Source organism: Phyllobates terribilis, unplaced genomic scaffold (assembly GCF_046119375.1).
Source record: "Phyllobates terribilis strain yellow unplaced genomic scaffold, ASM4611937v1 Scaffold_3__8_contigs__length_932513732, whole genome shotgun sequence".
NCBI classification, from domain to species: domain Eukaryota; kingdom Metazoa; phylum Chordata; class Amphibia; order Anura; family Dendrobatidae; genus Phyllobates; species Phyllobates terribilis.
Window position 1 is genome coordinate 246,318,694 of NW_027362763.1, and position 16,415 is coordinate 246,335,108.

At 44.7% G+C, this 16,415-nt stretch overlaps 1 protein-coding gene across 2 annotated transcripts in view; it reads right to left on the bottom strand.

Annotated features, from left to right (window-relative positions):
• IRS1 (insulin receptor substrate 1) overlaps positions 1 to 7,814 on the bottom strand; it is a 40,450-nt gene extending 32,636 nt beyond the window's left edge. Inside the window, exon 1 of one of the 2 annotated variants that reach the window (XM_073674697.1) lies at positions 3,884 to 7,814. In XM_073674697.1, coding sequence (XP_073530798.1) covers positions 3,884 to 7,124 — 3,241 coding nt within the window. In that variant the 5' untranslated portion in view covers positions 7,125 to 7,814. The remainder of the gene's footprint in view (positions 1 to 3,883) is intronic. The other variant, XM_073674698.1, reaches the window with a different exon arrangement.
• Positions 7,815 to 16,415: the final 8,601 nt, after the last annotated feature.

Here is a 16,415-nt window from a genome sequence, read left to right on the forward strand (position 1 = left end):
TCTGCATGTTCACATGTCCAGTAATGATCCGTTAGAACGAATCAGCAGCAATCCATTGTGCAGACACAACTTAGGTCCGTTTTGAAAAACTGATCTCTTCTGGATCAGTTTAACATAGAGGTCTATGGAAAACAGATCCGTTAGATAGCCATCTGTTTTTCTCACATTTGAAAAGGATCCGTTTTTTTCTTACTGGAGGTGAAGAAGTAAATATTTATCTTCTACTACTGGACTTTCAAGTAATCATCTATTTTCAACTAATCCAGTATGGCTATTTAACAGATCCTTTTTCCATAGACTTCAATGTTAAATAAAAAAAAATAAAAAAAAAAGTTGGATCAGTTTTTTCTGGTGGGCAAAAAAAACAAAACAAAAAAAAAAACAACTTGTGCATGCAACGGATTATTGCTGGATCAGTTCTAAAGGAGGACCCCCGGACATGTGACATAGCCTTAGTGGCAGTGCTCAATATTACAGCTTAGGACAGTTTTAGTGAATGAAAAAATGCTGCAATACACAGCACAAATTATACCAAGTTGAAAGCATTAATGGCATTATAACAAGTGTTTTAAAATAGTATAAAAATATGTATACGAGTCCTTAGATGGTAATCTTAACATGGGAATATATGGCATTAACATCTACAATATGAATGATGGACGTAGATCCTACTTCTGGGACCTGCATGTGTAACGTGAGTGGGGGTCCCCCAACCAGTCTGGTGTGTGAATAATTAGCGAGGTAGTTGTACAAAGCTCTGTGTACCTTTGTCGAACTTACAGAAATGAGCTGCTGTGCTGTGGATATGCCATAATCATCCCAGTTGGGAATATCCCTTTAAATAAATATACATTTAAATTAAGACCATTGACAAATAGACAAAGCATGGCAGATCTTGTATTTGTAACAATAGCCGTGACACTGTAATGATGTAATAATAGACAAGGGTCGGTACTTGTACACGAGTCATATCAGTAACTACCATGACTACCACTACTCCATATACTATCTACTGTTAACATCCAATTCTACATTATTAAAAGGGCCTCTCTTCCAGGACCACTTCTTTCTAACGTTTTCATTCAAAGGGGGGAGGATCCATCTGAAATCGTCCCTCTGCAATCCCTGCGCGCTCCCAGCAATGTGCTCCATACAGCGTCTAAGATCATATTACCTTACATGACCTTAGCTCATTAAGCACAGTTCTTTCTATCGATGCCACATTTCATACAGCGGGTAGATCTGTTTACCAAACACAGATTGCGATGTGAGCTTCCAAGCAGAATTTGCCAAGATAAGTTATCAATAGTTATAGAGGGCAATTAACGTGTGATAAATATTGACACATCAGCGAGTCCAAACTCTAAAGATTGCCATTTGCTGGATCACAATTTTCATAGCCAGATCCAAACCATTAGGACCTGGACACAAACCCGAAACTGTGTAACTACTAAGGACACCGAGACAAACATGTCAGTCACCTTTACTCCTGACTCGTTACATTTTAATCTAAAAGGCTTATGTAAAAACAACTAAGGCAAGAAAAGGCCATCTAAACAGAAACAAGAGTGGCAAGCCCTGTGAAACGTTTCGCTGATGCAGGACTTTAGCTCAGACTGTGCACCAGTAAACATCAATTCCCTCCATATCAGACACAAAAAGCAGACAGGGTGTCTCCTGTGCGTACGCTGTAAAGCACACACCTGCTGCCAGACCCTGCAAATGCAGCTATACCAGCTGCCTGCTTTTTACATTCTGAAAACAGTGTTTGATAGACAGTAGGCCAATGGAAACAAAACAAAAAAAAAAGTGTCAGGCTGCCAGACAAGGCAGTGAATGAGTTAAGAAAGTGATCTCAATAGCCGCAGTCTCACTGGTGTTCTGCAAAAACCATCATCATGAGGAGCCACAATAAGATGCACATGGAAACAGACGTGGAGTATTGTTTATCCAACCAGGGCAGCCAAAAGTGCTAAGAATGGGTAAAGGGAAGTCATGGCAAATGATGGCAGCTCAAGACAATGTAATGACTTAAGGCATAAAAAACAAGGAGCACAGTGTGATCCCATCCAGGAGGAGGAAGGGTAAACAAGTTGACACACAGAAGAGTATGCTGCTGCCAAATGGTTAGAGAGGCTTGGGGGTTAAGCGGATGTGTGCTAATAAGAAGGAAGAGAGGGCGGGATGGAAGCAATGAGCCCATGAAATGACAGATTCCCACGCTCTAATTTCTTCATTCATGAAGCTCTGCTGGTCCACTAAAGAAAAGTGCAGGATTACAACCTCATCATCAACTCATTACACAACGTGCCCTCAGCCATGTACAGCACATGCCCTATTTATGCACAGTCACTTTAAGCCACACAAAAAAAAAAACATATGAAAAGCAAAAAACACTATACTCAGGGCATGCTGCATGTTGTAGTAAACTCCACAAACCTCCAAATGCCACAAAACGCTTTATATGTAATAATGTCCTACTGTCTTTACTATATCTGACTTCAGCACTCAACCTCAAAATGTTAGAAAATAACCAAAAAACTGCTGCAAAACAGTGTGAACCCAGCCCAATAAAAAGTGCACCATTACACTGTGCATTGTCTCACATGAACTTGAGTAACGTTAGGATGAACAGAACGCAGAGTTTTGTTCTTGGATATTCTAATCATAGTGGAAAAGCCGCAATTAATTACAGAGAATAATTGACTTCTGCAGAGACTAAAACAATCACATTAGTAACGGAATTTCCTCTAATTGGGTTTTCACTGTGCAATTAAACTCGGAAGAGAAAGGATATAATTTCAAGCTAAACCCATTAGGATTTCATTTTTAATAAACTCCTGAAGCATCAACAAGCGCAATCTTAAGGGACCGCTGTAAAGTGCGTGAAAGAAAGAAGTCTAGACTACGTTATCACAGCCAAAAATGCACAATACACCCAGCTGTGTAAAACAGAGCGCATCAAAGGAGAGGATAATATTTTAGGACTGACTTCATGTGTATGGTGGTCTCCGGCAGACACAAAGACGTGAAACAAAGGAGCACTGAAGACTAATGACTGCTCCTTGCTAAATCAGCCCCATGACAGGCTACAAAGTATAAGCACATGGCACAACACTAACATTTGTAATCGCCAACAGAAGACATCATGAGGGCAACATGCCACCAACAGGCAAACAAGATCCCTGACCTCCGCAGTGCTGCACATGCCTCACCCTGGCAAAATAAAACACGTGGCTGCAGTACAATAACTTTCAACATCACATGTTATGAAGATAAGCTGAACATTGCCAGCATTTCTCTTTGAAGACAAGCATGCAGAATGTAACAATGAAGTTATAAATTCACCTCTGCTACAAAAAATAAAAAAGTGTAAACACTGAAAAAAATAAATAAATAAAAGCAAAAAAAAAAAAAAAATCCAAAACAAAAAACAAAACAAAAGAAAAAGAATTGCAAGCCAGGAAGGTACAGGAACCTAAGAGATCAGTTGCAGGAGCTGGACAATTGCACCCCACCTTTCTTGACCTCTGTCACCACATGTACAACAGTGAAGCTTGTGTAACCTGTCCCACTACTGATCAGTATACAAAGGTCTACCTGCAAAAGAGGACACAAAAACAAAAGTATTGGGCAACATTTGAAAAAGCATAAGAAGGTCTTAGTGAGGGGATAAAAAAAAAGTCACATAAGCTTATCAGTTTACATCATTATTTATACACTGGACACCCCGTATATCTCTGCTACATCTGACACAAGATGAGGTATGGATACAAGGAGTAACAACTAGTTTTATGGTCTGGTCTACTAGCAACAGGATTAGAGACAATGGCCTGATATGCATGCACACAAGGATCTTCAGAAGAGCAGCTCTGTAACCTACCTTCTGTCTCTGCCTGGCTCCTGCGTTCATCCAACTTGTGGAAAGTGATGCTAGCATAAGCACTCAAATCATCTGAGGGGTGGGTGATCCCAGTCTGATGGGGGTTACAATGTTCCAGGCCAGTCAAATCTTTAACTAGATCCAAATCAATGTAATTGAGGCCATTTTGATGGTGGTCTAAAGGTTGCTGAGACTCCCTCCTTACAGAGTCTCCAGACCGAAGCCAAACATTCTCAAATGAAGCAGAACTGTGTCTCTTTACATCATCTCCAGAAACAGGTCCAGCACTTACTCGGGCTGTGGTAGGGGTAGAAGAAAAGGTCTCCGAGCTGTGTCTCCTCCTACCTTGAGGGTCACCTGCCCTGACAACTTTGGCACTCTGGTTGCGATTTGGGCTTAGACTAACACGGGTAAATGCACTGGGGCCAGAGCCCTGGCCCAGGAGCGGGCAGGAAGTTTCCGCTAGGCTTGTATTACCAGATGGTGGGGGTGCAGGCAAATTATCATGGACTACCCCAATTGTCATTTCTGCATAATTGCTGTTACAAGATGGAGAGATTGGTTTGGAAGTGGTCCGGGCAGGTGGTAATTGACTGTAGTCTGAACAAAGGGAACCTAGTTGCATGCTCATATAGTCCCGCTGAACAGGCTTTCCTCGAACAGGTGGACGACTACTACATAGGTCTGTTGAACACACGGTGCTGACAGGTTTACATGAAGTGTAAGCATTTTTTGCCCTCCAGTGCTTGAGGTCCATGTTCATATATTCAGACAAGTTCTCTCTCTGAGGAACCACTCTACTCTGCACATAGGATGGTGAATGTACTGAAGAAATTAATCCCCCAGGAAATATCTTTTCATTGAACTCTATGTTCACATACTCCCCAGGACTCTTTGGCTCTGGAGGTAAAGCAGGTTCCCGAGCCCTTGGCAGCGTGCTGGCCTTACTACTACTTTCTAAGGACAACCGTGTGGGCTTGGTCAACCTGCTACTTCTTCCATGGAGACAAATTTCACTTTTCAGACTCTGCTGGGTTTCTTGTCCACCAAGACTATCACTGCTTGTGGAAGAAGAGGAGGATTCCTCGGTATATAAAGGATGACCTGAGCTTACAGATGAGCGAGAGTGGCCATCATCATTCTTCCGGTGAACGTGCTTAAAGGACCTTGGCAAAGAAAAGTAAGAATAGACAGGTTTGGATGGCTCCTCAACAGAATTCAGATAGCAATCAGGTGGAGTGCTAGTAGTTGAACCACTAGCTGGTGACATATTTATGTAATCACTGCAAGCCAATTTGCCATCATTGCTCTCTATGGACAACTTTGGGTTGACACCATTTGTCCAAATTTTGCTGTAGTTACAGCTGTCTGGAGAACAGCTACCACTAGGAGACATCATCATATAGCCATTGGAGTCCACTTGTGTATGTCGTCTCGGGTTAATAATCTGCTGTGGGGCTGACACACTCTTCGGACTCATGGGCATGTAGTCACCATTCTTAGTAGGCACAGGAGCAACACCTGGTGACATTGGCATATAGCCATCATCACTGTGGTTTGGTCTGTTTTCCAAGTGGAGATCTAGGCACTCTTCAGGATATGTGTAAGTGGGCACAAAAGCTGAGTGCCTAAAGGATGAGAGGCGCAGAGGATAGGAAGGCATCATCTCAGTGTATTCCTCTATGGATGACTGTGAGGGGGTCTTCTGGTGGGAAACAGTAGGTGGGGAAGTACCTGAGGAATGAGTCCTCTTTCTGAACACTTTGTCAAGGTCGCTATTCTCTTCACCCCTACTTAACTGGTACCTTTGCGGTGTGCTTCTCTGGATTAAATTGTTGGATTTGCCCATGCTGATGTAGTTGTTCAAGTCTTCTTCTCGAGCTGGAGGCGTGTGCCCCAAAGAATCTGGTGTCACGCTACGGAAGGAGCTTCTGAAATCACACGGACTGGATCCATACTCATCAGAAGAAATAAATCCACCATCACTGGGGGAACCTGAAACTGAGGCACTGGATCTTCGTGGACACAAGCAGTCAGAAGTGGAACCATGTCCACTGGTGCTGCTAGAGGACAAACTCACTGGACTTGTAGCAGATGGAGAGCATCGACTTGTCGGCATGGGAATGGAGCGACTATGGTTTAGAGGTGGATGAAGTCGAGAACTGCCTCTATGCCGATGCAACTGGGTCCTGCTGGCACTCGGGCTAACGGGGCTGCCATCCATTGAGGCGGGTCTTGACATTGTACCCTCTCCATCACTTGAAGCTCGAACCCTGAATGAGGATGAAGATCCATGTTTACCGGTTCCTCCAGCAGGAGAGGTGGCTGTAACACTTTCTGTACGAGCTCTCCGGTTTAGCCCTACTTGGCTTGGAGGAGGATGGTTAATGTGATGCCTTCTGAGCGGCACAGAAATTGGGTTGGAGCAATTAGACGAAGACTGACTCTTGCTACGAGGTCGAAATTCATCGCTCAATGCTTTCATGGCTTCGAGGATTGTCTCGTGCATATTTTGCGCCACCACAGAGTCATCCACCTGCATCCAGAATTCACCAGCCCCAGTCACGGCAGAGCGACCAACTTCGATAAAGAAGAAATTTTCTGAATGACCACATCGCCGGATGTTCATGAGCTGCAACACCACAGCTGCCGCATCAGAATTGAGTTTAACCAAACTGATTGTTCGATGGGTCAGGCACAGGCGGTAGATTCCAACAAGATTTTTAAGTTGCCCTAAACCCTTCGGCTTCATTATCACTTGCCACACTTCCTTGAAGGCTAGACCAGGGGGGGTCACATCCCCATAGACATCCTCTCCATTAACTCCGTCATGCACCCCATTGGCAGCTCCTTCACTGTAATGAGGGTGGTGGTGAGTTTTCCCCCGGTTATGCAGATCCACTAAAGCTTGATACCATCCCTCCTGTTCTTGTTCACAGTCAGCAGCAATGGCAAAACACTCGTCTTTCGTGTACAGGGCGACTAAATGTTTGTTCTTTGAATCCGCCCTCTTGTTGATATTAAAGCAGCTTTCCAGTGGAATGGACCTTTTTGGGGCCCCAGATTTGTGCCGCCACTTTTTCTCGTTCTCATAATACTCCAGACGGGCTAAACCCGACTCACTGGCAGCTCGGAGCACGAAGAATCTCTTGTGCATGCTCTTAGGTTTTCTAAGGTAGCCTACCTTCTTGACATCAGAGAAGTTGTTCTCTTGAGGTGGAGGATCTGTGGGGCTGGCCATGGTACCAAAGTATAAATAATTGTACAAAATCAAGAAAAAAAAAAATGTGTAGTCCTTGCAAATAAAGTCAGTGTGCAGCAGTGTCCCAGCTCATTCAGCACCAGGGGTAGCAGAGCCTGCAGCACCGTGCAGAGGGAATGGCCACTTGGCAGAGTTGTATGTCCCTTGGATCAAGAAATCCACAGAGTAGCAGAGCCCAGCAGCAGGGAGCCCACCGTGATCCTGTGCAGGGAGCCTCGTCCACACCCGGGGAGCCTCATCGTGGGCTGCATGTGTCTGCGCAGCCACGGGGCAGGTCGCCCTGGAAGGATGCAGCAGCACTGCGGGCAATCAGCGCTGCGGGCAATCAGCTGGGCTTATTCCTGCCCGCGGGCTGCAGCTAATGTCACTGCCGGGAGGGGGTCACTGTCTGAGCCTGTCCCCATTCAGTCCCGTCACGTTGCAGAAAGTGGCATCTGATGGCTACAGGAGGGCAGGTCGCCGCTCTCCCACCCGGCGCCAACTGGAGACTTGTCCGCCTCCCCACTCACTCCGGGGAGCACGGACCGAGGCTGCAGCGCTGCGCTGATAAGTAGGTGCTCCGGGGGAGAGCTCGGTGCAGGAGTTGCCGGAGTTTCTGCCAGGCGTCCTCTCCCCCCGCCTCTCCTTACGAAATAAACCAAAACAAGCTGTGTCTGTGTCTGAGTTCCCGGGAGCGCAGCCCCGCCCCCTCCCTCAGCTCCCGCCGCCTTCGTCTCCCTCTCAGCCACACGTGACCGCTCCAGCAGCAGCACCACACACATTGCGTGCAGCAGAAGCCGCCGCCAGGGACAACCTAGCCTGCTGCCCTCAGTGCGCTAAAGCCACGCCCCTCTGACTAGACAGCGGTGAGGGGGGCGTTGGAGCACAATCCCGCCATCTCATTGGTCGCTCTTATCTGTCGATCACCTCTATTCTAAATATTAGTTAGGTTGAGGTGTGGCGTAGTAAAAAAAAAAAGGCGTAAACGCCATTCAGTTCCCTGTTATTTATGAAAAGTGAACGTATAGCGCGGTGTACAGGCGTATCCTGCCTGCTGCTGCTCCGCGCCGTGTGCACTGAGGACACCGGAGCCGCACACGCGCGGCGGCAATAACGTGTGATCGTGCTCCACGTGGCAGCAAATCACTGACTCGACCCTTTATATATCATAGTCACGCAATCAGTGGCCCATTCCTGCGCATTGTGCACGTTTTGGTTCTGTTCACACTTGCATTTCTAACCTGAGCTCCAAGCATTTTTGCAGCTAAATCCCATGTAGCTATTCCGCACTCAGTCCTGTGACTTTCTGTTCTTTGTTGTAGAAATGCACCAAAAAAGACCACAGTAAAGCAAAGCCGCCAGCCGCTTAACCTGAGGATTTCATGTCCTTGGTGAAAGGAATGGGTTAAATCCGCACCAAAAAGCCGCATTTACCAGCAGAAGCTGGCAGCTGCGCGTTTAACCCCTTCCCTGCAGGGCGATTTTCTATTTTTTTGCGCTTATGTTGTTTCATCCCTTTCTTCCAAGAGCCATAACTTTTTTATTTTCCCATTGACTTAGCCGTATGAGGGCTTGTTTTTTTTTTGCAGGGCGAGTTGTACTTTTACATGACACCATCCATTTTATCATATGATGCACCGGAAAGCGGGAAGAAAGACATTCCAAGTGCGGCAAAATTGCAAAAAAAAACACAAGCCCACCATTTTTTTAAGGTTTTGTTTTTACAACGTTCATTATTTGATAATAATGACCCGGCAGTATGATTCTACAGCTCAGTATAATTACGGTGATGCCAAACGTGTTTCTTTTCATTTAAGTGGTGAAAAAAAATTGGAAATTTGGCAAGAAAATTCTGCTTTTGTCACCATTTTTGTGAGACCCGAAACGTTTTGAATTTTCGATCAATGGGGCTTGTTTTTTTGCACCCTTAACTGATCCCCTAATTGATAGTATTTTGGGGTGGATATGATGTTTTGATCGCTTCTATTGCATTTATTGCGTGCGGCCGCGGAAAAAAACTTATTCTGGTATCAAGATTTTTTTTTTATCATTACGCCATTTACTGATCAGGTTAGTTAATTTTAAATTTTAATAGACTTTTATGGACATAACGATACCAAATATGAGTGTTTTTTTAATTTGTTTATTTTTAATAGGGTAAAGACGGGTGATATATATTCTTTTTTTAATATTTTTAAAAACATTTTCTTTATTTTTTACTGTATTTTGAAGTCCCCTTAGAACTTGAACCTGCGATCGTCTGATTGCTTGTGCTATATACAAATACATGCTATATAGCAAAAATCACAGTCTCCTATCCATAGGAGTACCACCATAACATAGGGGTCTTCAGCTGGACCCCCAACCATCATAACAACCCATCGATGCCAAGGGCCAATGAGAGCAGTGCACCCCCAGCTGCAAGCTCCGCTCCACTTGTGGCTGTCAAGGACAAATGACAGATAAATAAGACAGCTATCATCGGCCAACAAAGGTCCAGGCTCAATCCCTGAACCTGGATCATAGACAGGGAGCTGACATATGACGTACCATTATGCCATTTATCGGTAAAGGGTTAAAAACACAACAAAAGCCAGTTTCCGCACTGATTCTGCACACACGGCATGTTGATGAGATGAAGTTAAAACTCGCCCTTTTTGTTGATACGGGAAAATGCTGCAGATTTTACCTGCTTACAATCCACCCATAAAATCCAAACCAAATGCACATGTGAACGTGTCCTTATAGATATATGATTGCGGTCAGTCAGAAGGCACCAAAAATATCTACAATGTATGATCGAAAGTTCCCCAGCACCACAGTATGCATCAGATCGCATAGGATATTACAGGACAGGTTCTTCTACAAGACGTGGAAGGTGTTACATTAGTTCTGTGCTGATATTGGGGGCATGATGCAATAAAATGAGGAATCTGGAGACTCACAATCCACGCTGTCAGTTATCCAAAATACGATCATAGCCAGAGATGTAGCATAATTGGGGTTTATTCTGTCAACGTGTTTTAAAGTTTAGAAACCTCTTCATCAGGACAAAACAATAGTCAATTGGGGGCATGGAATATGAGGTGGCACACAGACCGCTCTGGACATGGGCTTCCATATATGCCAACACTAGGCTGAACCAGGGTTGCCAACCATAGAAATTCCTGGACAGTCTGTAAAAATAGGGGACTTTTTTGACCTGTCCGTAAAAAAAATTGAAGGCGTCTGTGATTTTTTGTGAAGCTGAAGAAACTTCTACAAATTATTTTGACATCATTGTAACAGTGAAGGCAGCTGATGTCTCATATGAGTCTTATGGGCTGTAGACATGGATCACTTATAGTCATAATGATTCATTAAAGTTTTCCAATGTGTCCATAAAAAGTATTGTCTGTCCGTGATTTTTTGATAAGCTGTCCAGAAAAAACTAAACAGTGAAGGTGGCAATACTGGGCTGGATGGTAAATAAAATCCACCCCCCACTAAAGTCTTAAGCTCCCAAATCAGTACTTTGGGGTTGTATTTTATCCCTTTCTAGCTCTATATCGGAGGCTGGCCATACACTTAGATTGCAGTCGGATGAATCTTAGTTTGGCTGATCAAGCCCACTATACATATGCATGTTTGGCTGAGCATGTACTTAGGTAGAAGGGAGTAAGGTCCCCATACACATTAGAGTAACTTTGTCCAAACCTGTTAATATCAACGGGTTCGGCAGCCAGTCTAATGTGTATGGGGACCTGGACAGATGATTGTCGGGAGAGACAAGGGTCCAGCATGGCCAATCTCAGACTGCCAATTCTTTTGTTCTCAAAGTGATTAGCTGCCACTAGAGATGTCTGGTAGCGGCCCTCTTAAAGAGAACACAGGTCAGTAGGGTGAGATAGCTGCTGGCCAAACGATTGGTCGAACCATCATTTGTCCGACAGCTCTCTAATGGGGGCCATAAGCGTCTGCAAGACACCCTGGCAGCAGTTTATCTCTGCCATCTGTGTGCTGTCCAAATTTTTGCCCCTAGGACCCATAGACTTCCATTGGCAAGTTTTGATCTGTGACTCAGACTAAAAGACGTATGTGTTTTATCGTTGAAAAATATGGATCGACCGCATGCATGAAAAACAGACTTCTGGATATGGTCTTTGATAATCAGTCCTGCTGAGATCGGTGGGTTCAGCCGACACTGTATATGGTCGACTTATGTGCATACAATTTCAATATGAGATGAAGATAACCTTTTACTACAACGAGTACAGGCTAACAATCATCTGATCAGCACTCTCCGGGTTATATAATAGGTGGAGGGACCAGGGTTGCCAACTTGACTTTTTATTTTTTTCTGGATGTCTTATGAAAAAATCCCGGACAGACAAGATTTTTTATGGACACATTGAAAAACCATAATAAATCATCATAATTATAAGTGATACAAGTCTACAGTCCATAATTCTGATATGAAGACATCAGCTGCATTCACTGCAAAGTTATGAAAATTATAGTCAAAATAATCAGTAGAAGTTTCTTCAGCTTCAGAAAAATCATAGGCACCTTACATTTTTTTTACAGACAGAGCAAAAAAGTGCCCTATTTTTACAGACAATCCTCGAATTTCTGGATGGTTGGAAACCCTGGGAGCGGCCGAGTCTGTGCTCTTTATTAGTAACTCCCAGTCCTGGCTAAGGATACAGTATAATCACTCACCATCTCGTCTGAATGGCGCTTGCTGAAATCCACCCACATGCTGCAGGAACAACCTCTTTCAGATAAATGGAATGGATGTCCAGTCGCAGACATTTCTGAATTCAATCTGCAACATGTGAGTATATCATCCTGAGGTCCTCCGCAGGGGAGGGCCAGATCCCTACATGATGTCCATTTATCCTAATAATGTGAACAGGGGGTGTCCTTTTGCCACAACCCTTGAAACTGATATTGTTATATGAAACTAACCTGGTTTCTATCTACCAAAATGTGTTCACACACCAGTCCTATGCAAAAATGTGACATGAGAATGTCTCACTGAGAACATCACTGAAATTTAAAGTTTAAAGGGGTTTTCCAGGGTGAGAAGAAAAGTGTCACAGAGAGTTACCGCAACAGGGTGGAGCCAGAAGACCGCAGCGTCTTAGGGCTCCTACTCCGGCTCCGAGAAGAAGCATTTCTCCTTCATATTAAGACATGTTTTATTTCTTCTGGCAGAACAGGGGTTAAACAGCCATCTTGGAAATCCCTGTGCTCACAGCTGAACTCAGTTAGCCACTTCTTTTCCCTTTAGGCTATGTGCCCACGATGCAGAAATGCTGCGGATTTTTTCCTGAGCGTTTCTGCATCTCCCTGGCAGAAAAAACGCATGCGGATTGTACATGCGGATTGTACATGCGGATTGTACATGCGTTTTTCCTGCCAGGGACATGCGGATGTGAAGCGTTCTTCACATGCATTTCCACATGCGGGTTGACAAGCGCTTTCCAAGCGATTTTAGCATCACTTGGAAAGTGCTTGACAACTTGGTCACAGTATATAAATCCATGCAAACGGCATGGATTTACATAGTGTGATCAAAAGAATGTTAAAAAATAAATATCATACTTACCTTCTGATGGCCCCCGGAATCTTTATTTGATGCGTCTCGGCTTGCTGGCAGCTTGCGGTACACTGAAGGACCTGGCGACGTCAGCGGTCGCGTGACCCGTCACATGACTAAATGACGTCAGCACAGGTCCTTGAGTCCACCGCGATCTGCCGACAAGCCAAGACAAGCACACCGCGGGCCATCAGAAGGTAAGTATAATATTTATTTTTTATTTTATTCTTTTTTTACAGGTTCTATGGTACCCGGGTCTGGAGGAGAGTCTCCTCCTCTCCAGACATTGAAAATCATGGAATGCGCATCTACAGATCCAGTGATGCGGATTCCATGCGTTCCAATGCAAGTCATTCCGCAAAATAATTGGTAGTGCTGCGTTTTTTTCCGCAATGATAATCCGCAGCAGAAATTTCCGCAGCATGTGCACAACACATGCGGATTATCATTGGGGAACATGGCAGGCCTTCTACCAAGCGTTTTTTAAGCGTTTCTGCAGCGGAATTGCTGCTGCGGAAACGCTTAACGCATCGTGGGCACACAGCCTTATAATCTGGGCTCTGACATTAATCCTTGTCAGAGCAAGCTTTTGCTGCATGGCTAAAGGAGGGAGAGACGTTCTTATGAGAAGGAGAGTTGGTGGAATTATTTGTGACTGTTGTTCAATTTGTACGCTTGGTAATTCCTTATCCTTCTCCATTTTGGTTTATTCCCCTACCTTCTCACCCCAGTGCTTTCCTCTGTTATATGTGAGTGAATATTTTGTGTTCCTGGAGTTTTCTGTTAACCTCTGTCTGTGTAGCCCTGTTTGTCGGGCTGGTGTACTACGGTGCACAGAAGTGACCCCTTCTCTGGGTGGGAGGAAAGAGCAGACGGAGGGCTAGCTCTGGAGTTAGGGCAACGGCGGAAGCCCCTGCATCCTCACCTTCAGAGGTATCCTGGGGAATAGGACGAGCTAGGGCGCCCCTAGTGTTAGGGACAGGGTAGGAGCCCCTGATCCCTGGTCACCCGACAGCTGTGTCGTGACAAGAAGTCTGCAGTCACTCAGTGTGACTGCAGACTGCCAAAACCTGACAGTGCCTAGTACACCAACTATCACTAGTTTCCTTTTCTCCCGGTGTGAAGTGGCAGTCATGTGACCGCATTTAGCATATTAGCATAATTGCAGTCATGCGAGACTAGATTTCTCCATGTTTCTCTCAATAATACATTGAGAGAAGTGGAAAAAAGTCTTGTCGGCACGTGACCACAACTATGCAAATCATCTACATGAGGTCACATGACTGCCCCTTCACTGGTAAATTGTAACAGTCATGATTCAGCATTCACAAAGTGCTGACTTTTCTTCTGAGGTCGTGGAAACCCCTTTAACTTGTTTTTCTATCATTTTTATATATACGCCCTATTTGACATTGTTACTTTGTACTATTCCTGCTAATCAGTTCCAAGGAAGTGGTATTGTACCGTAGAAGAAGAATTTTAAGGAGTTATCAGTCTTTCCAAGAATCTGAAGTACAGAGTGCATATGTATCAAAGGCTTGTAAATGATGGGCAGAACCTCTGATCTCTCTTCAGTGTGACTAACTGAATCAGTGCTGTAAAGTCATTATGCACACTACATTTACTACATTACACAACCTTACAAAACAATGCGTCCATGAGGTTCAGTACATAGCCATGAAACAAACAAGAGAAGCACAAATCAAAGCCATAGTTTACATATAGAAAGAATCTACAGTATTAGGGTATGTGCACACGATGCAGAAATGAAGCAGAAAATTTCTGCATCATTTCTGCATCTCCCTGGCAGAAAAAACACATGCAGATTGTGCATGCGTTTTTCCTGCGGAATACATGCGGATTCACATGCGTTTCCACATGCGTTTCCGCATGTGGATTGACAAGCGCTTTCCAGGCGATTTTAGCATCACTTGGAAAGTGCTTGACAACTAGGTCACACTATATAAATCCATGCAAACAGCATGGATTTATATAGTGTGACCCGAGAGAGTGTATATACTTACCTCCGATGGCCCGCGCTGTCCTGCTTTACACTCCGTTCTCCCGGCAACTTTGAATTGAAAGACCTGCCGACGTCAGCGTCACGTGACCCGTCACATGACTCTGACGTCAGCGCAGGTCCTTCAACTCACTGCAAGTGCCGGGAACCAAGCAGGAGCGCTGCGCGGGCCGACACATGGTAAGTATATATATATTTTTTATTTTATTCTTGTTTTACAGCTTTTTTAATTGTGCCTGGGTTTGGAGGAGAGTCTCCTCTTCTCCACACTCGGGTACCATTCGCACATTAGAACGCGCCAATAACGCAAGTACAGATGCAGTCTTGCGGAATTGGTGCGTTGTAATGCAAGTCAATGGCGGCGAAAACGCCGCGTTTGCGCAAAATTAATTGACATGCTGCGGATTTTTGAGCGCAGCGTTTACGCTGCGGAAAAATCCGCATCATGGGCACAGCACATGCGGATTTCAATTGGGGAACATTGCTTCCCTTCTACCATGCGTTTTTAATGCGTTTCCACGGCGTTTACGCAACTGCAAAAACGGCGCGGAAACGCATTAAATACGCATCGTGTGAACTCAGCCTTAAAGGGGTTGTCCAGTCTAAATTGATAAGTCTGCAGTCCGTCTGTGTGACTGCAGACTTATGAATCCCCCCCAGCGCAGACACTGTGCACTGCAAGGATTCGCTGGTTTCTGAGCTGGGAACAGTGGTGATGTATGCGTTATACATACTCCGGGGCAGAGCCGTCTAGTGGGCACGGCCTCGTTCCATACAAGTGTATGGATTGAGGCCGCGCCCACTGGACGGGCTCTGCCCGGGAGTATGTATAACGCATGCGTACCCGCCATTCCCATCACAGAAACAAGTGAATCCTTGCAGCGCACAGTGTCTGCACTGGGGGGATTCATAAGTCTGCAGTCACACAGACGGACTGCAGACTTATCAATTTAGACTGGACAACCCCTTTAAGTATCTCATGTTAAAGCTGCTGTTATTGCAATAGTCCAGAACTGCATTCAATACTATTCAAGCTCCAAAGCTAAAAAAAAATCTCTGTAACGTAAGTTAGAGTAAAGAATGAATAATTCTGCAATATTATAGGAGTTGAGCTAATCTATGTGACAAATGGCAGGCTTGTTGATTGTACCAATGACAACCTCAATTCTTAGCTCCGGACTATGAGGCTGTAAACCAAGATGAATCCAATGTAATTATTGCAATTTATTTACTAAATAACTACCTTACCAAGTATCTTTAGTATTTTTATATACTGTAATAGGGCCCTTACATGAATGTATACCTTAATTAATGTACACCTGCAATTTATACTGTCTTGATATAGTAAATAAGCTCAGAGGCGCTCCTGCTGCTTCCATACAAACCAGGCTATGGACAAAGCATGCAGAAAACTCATAGGCCCCGATTCATCAATCTTAAAGGAGTTGTCCGGTCCAAATCGATAAGTCTGCAGACACTCTGTGTGACTGCAGACTTATGAATCCCCACAGAGCACGCACTGTGCACTGTTCTGAGCCAGGACCAGAGGATAAGTATGTGTTATACTTACTCCCGGGCAGAGCCTGTCCAGTGGGCTTGCCCTCGTGCCATACATTTGTATTGAGCAAGGCCGCGCCCCATCTGGTGACATCGCCGTCCAGTGGGCTACATAAGTGACACCACTCCA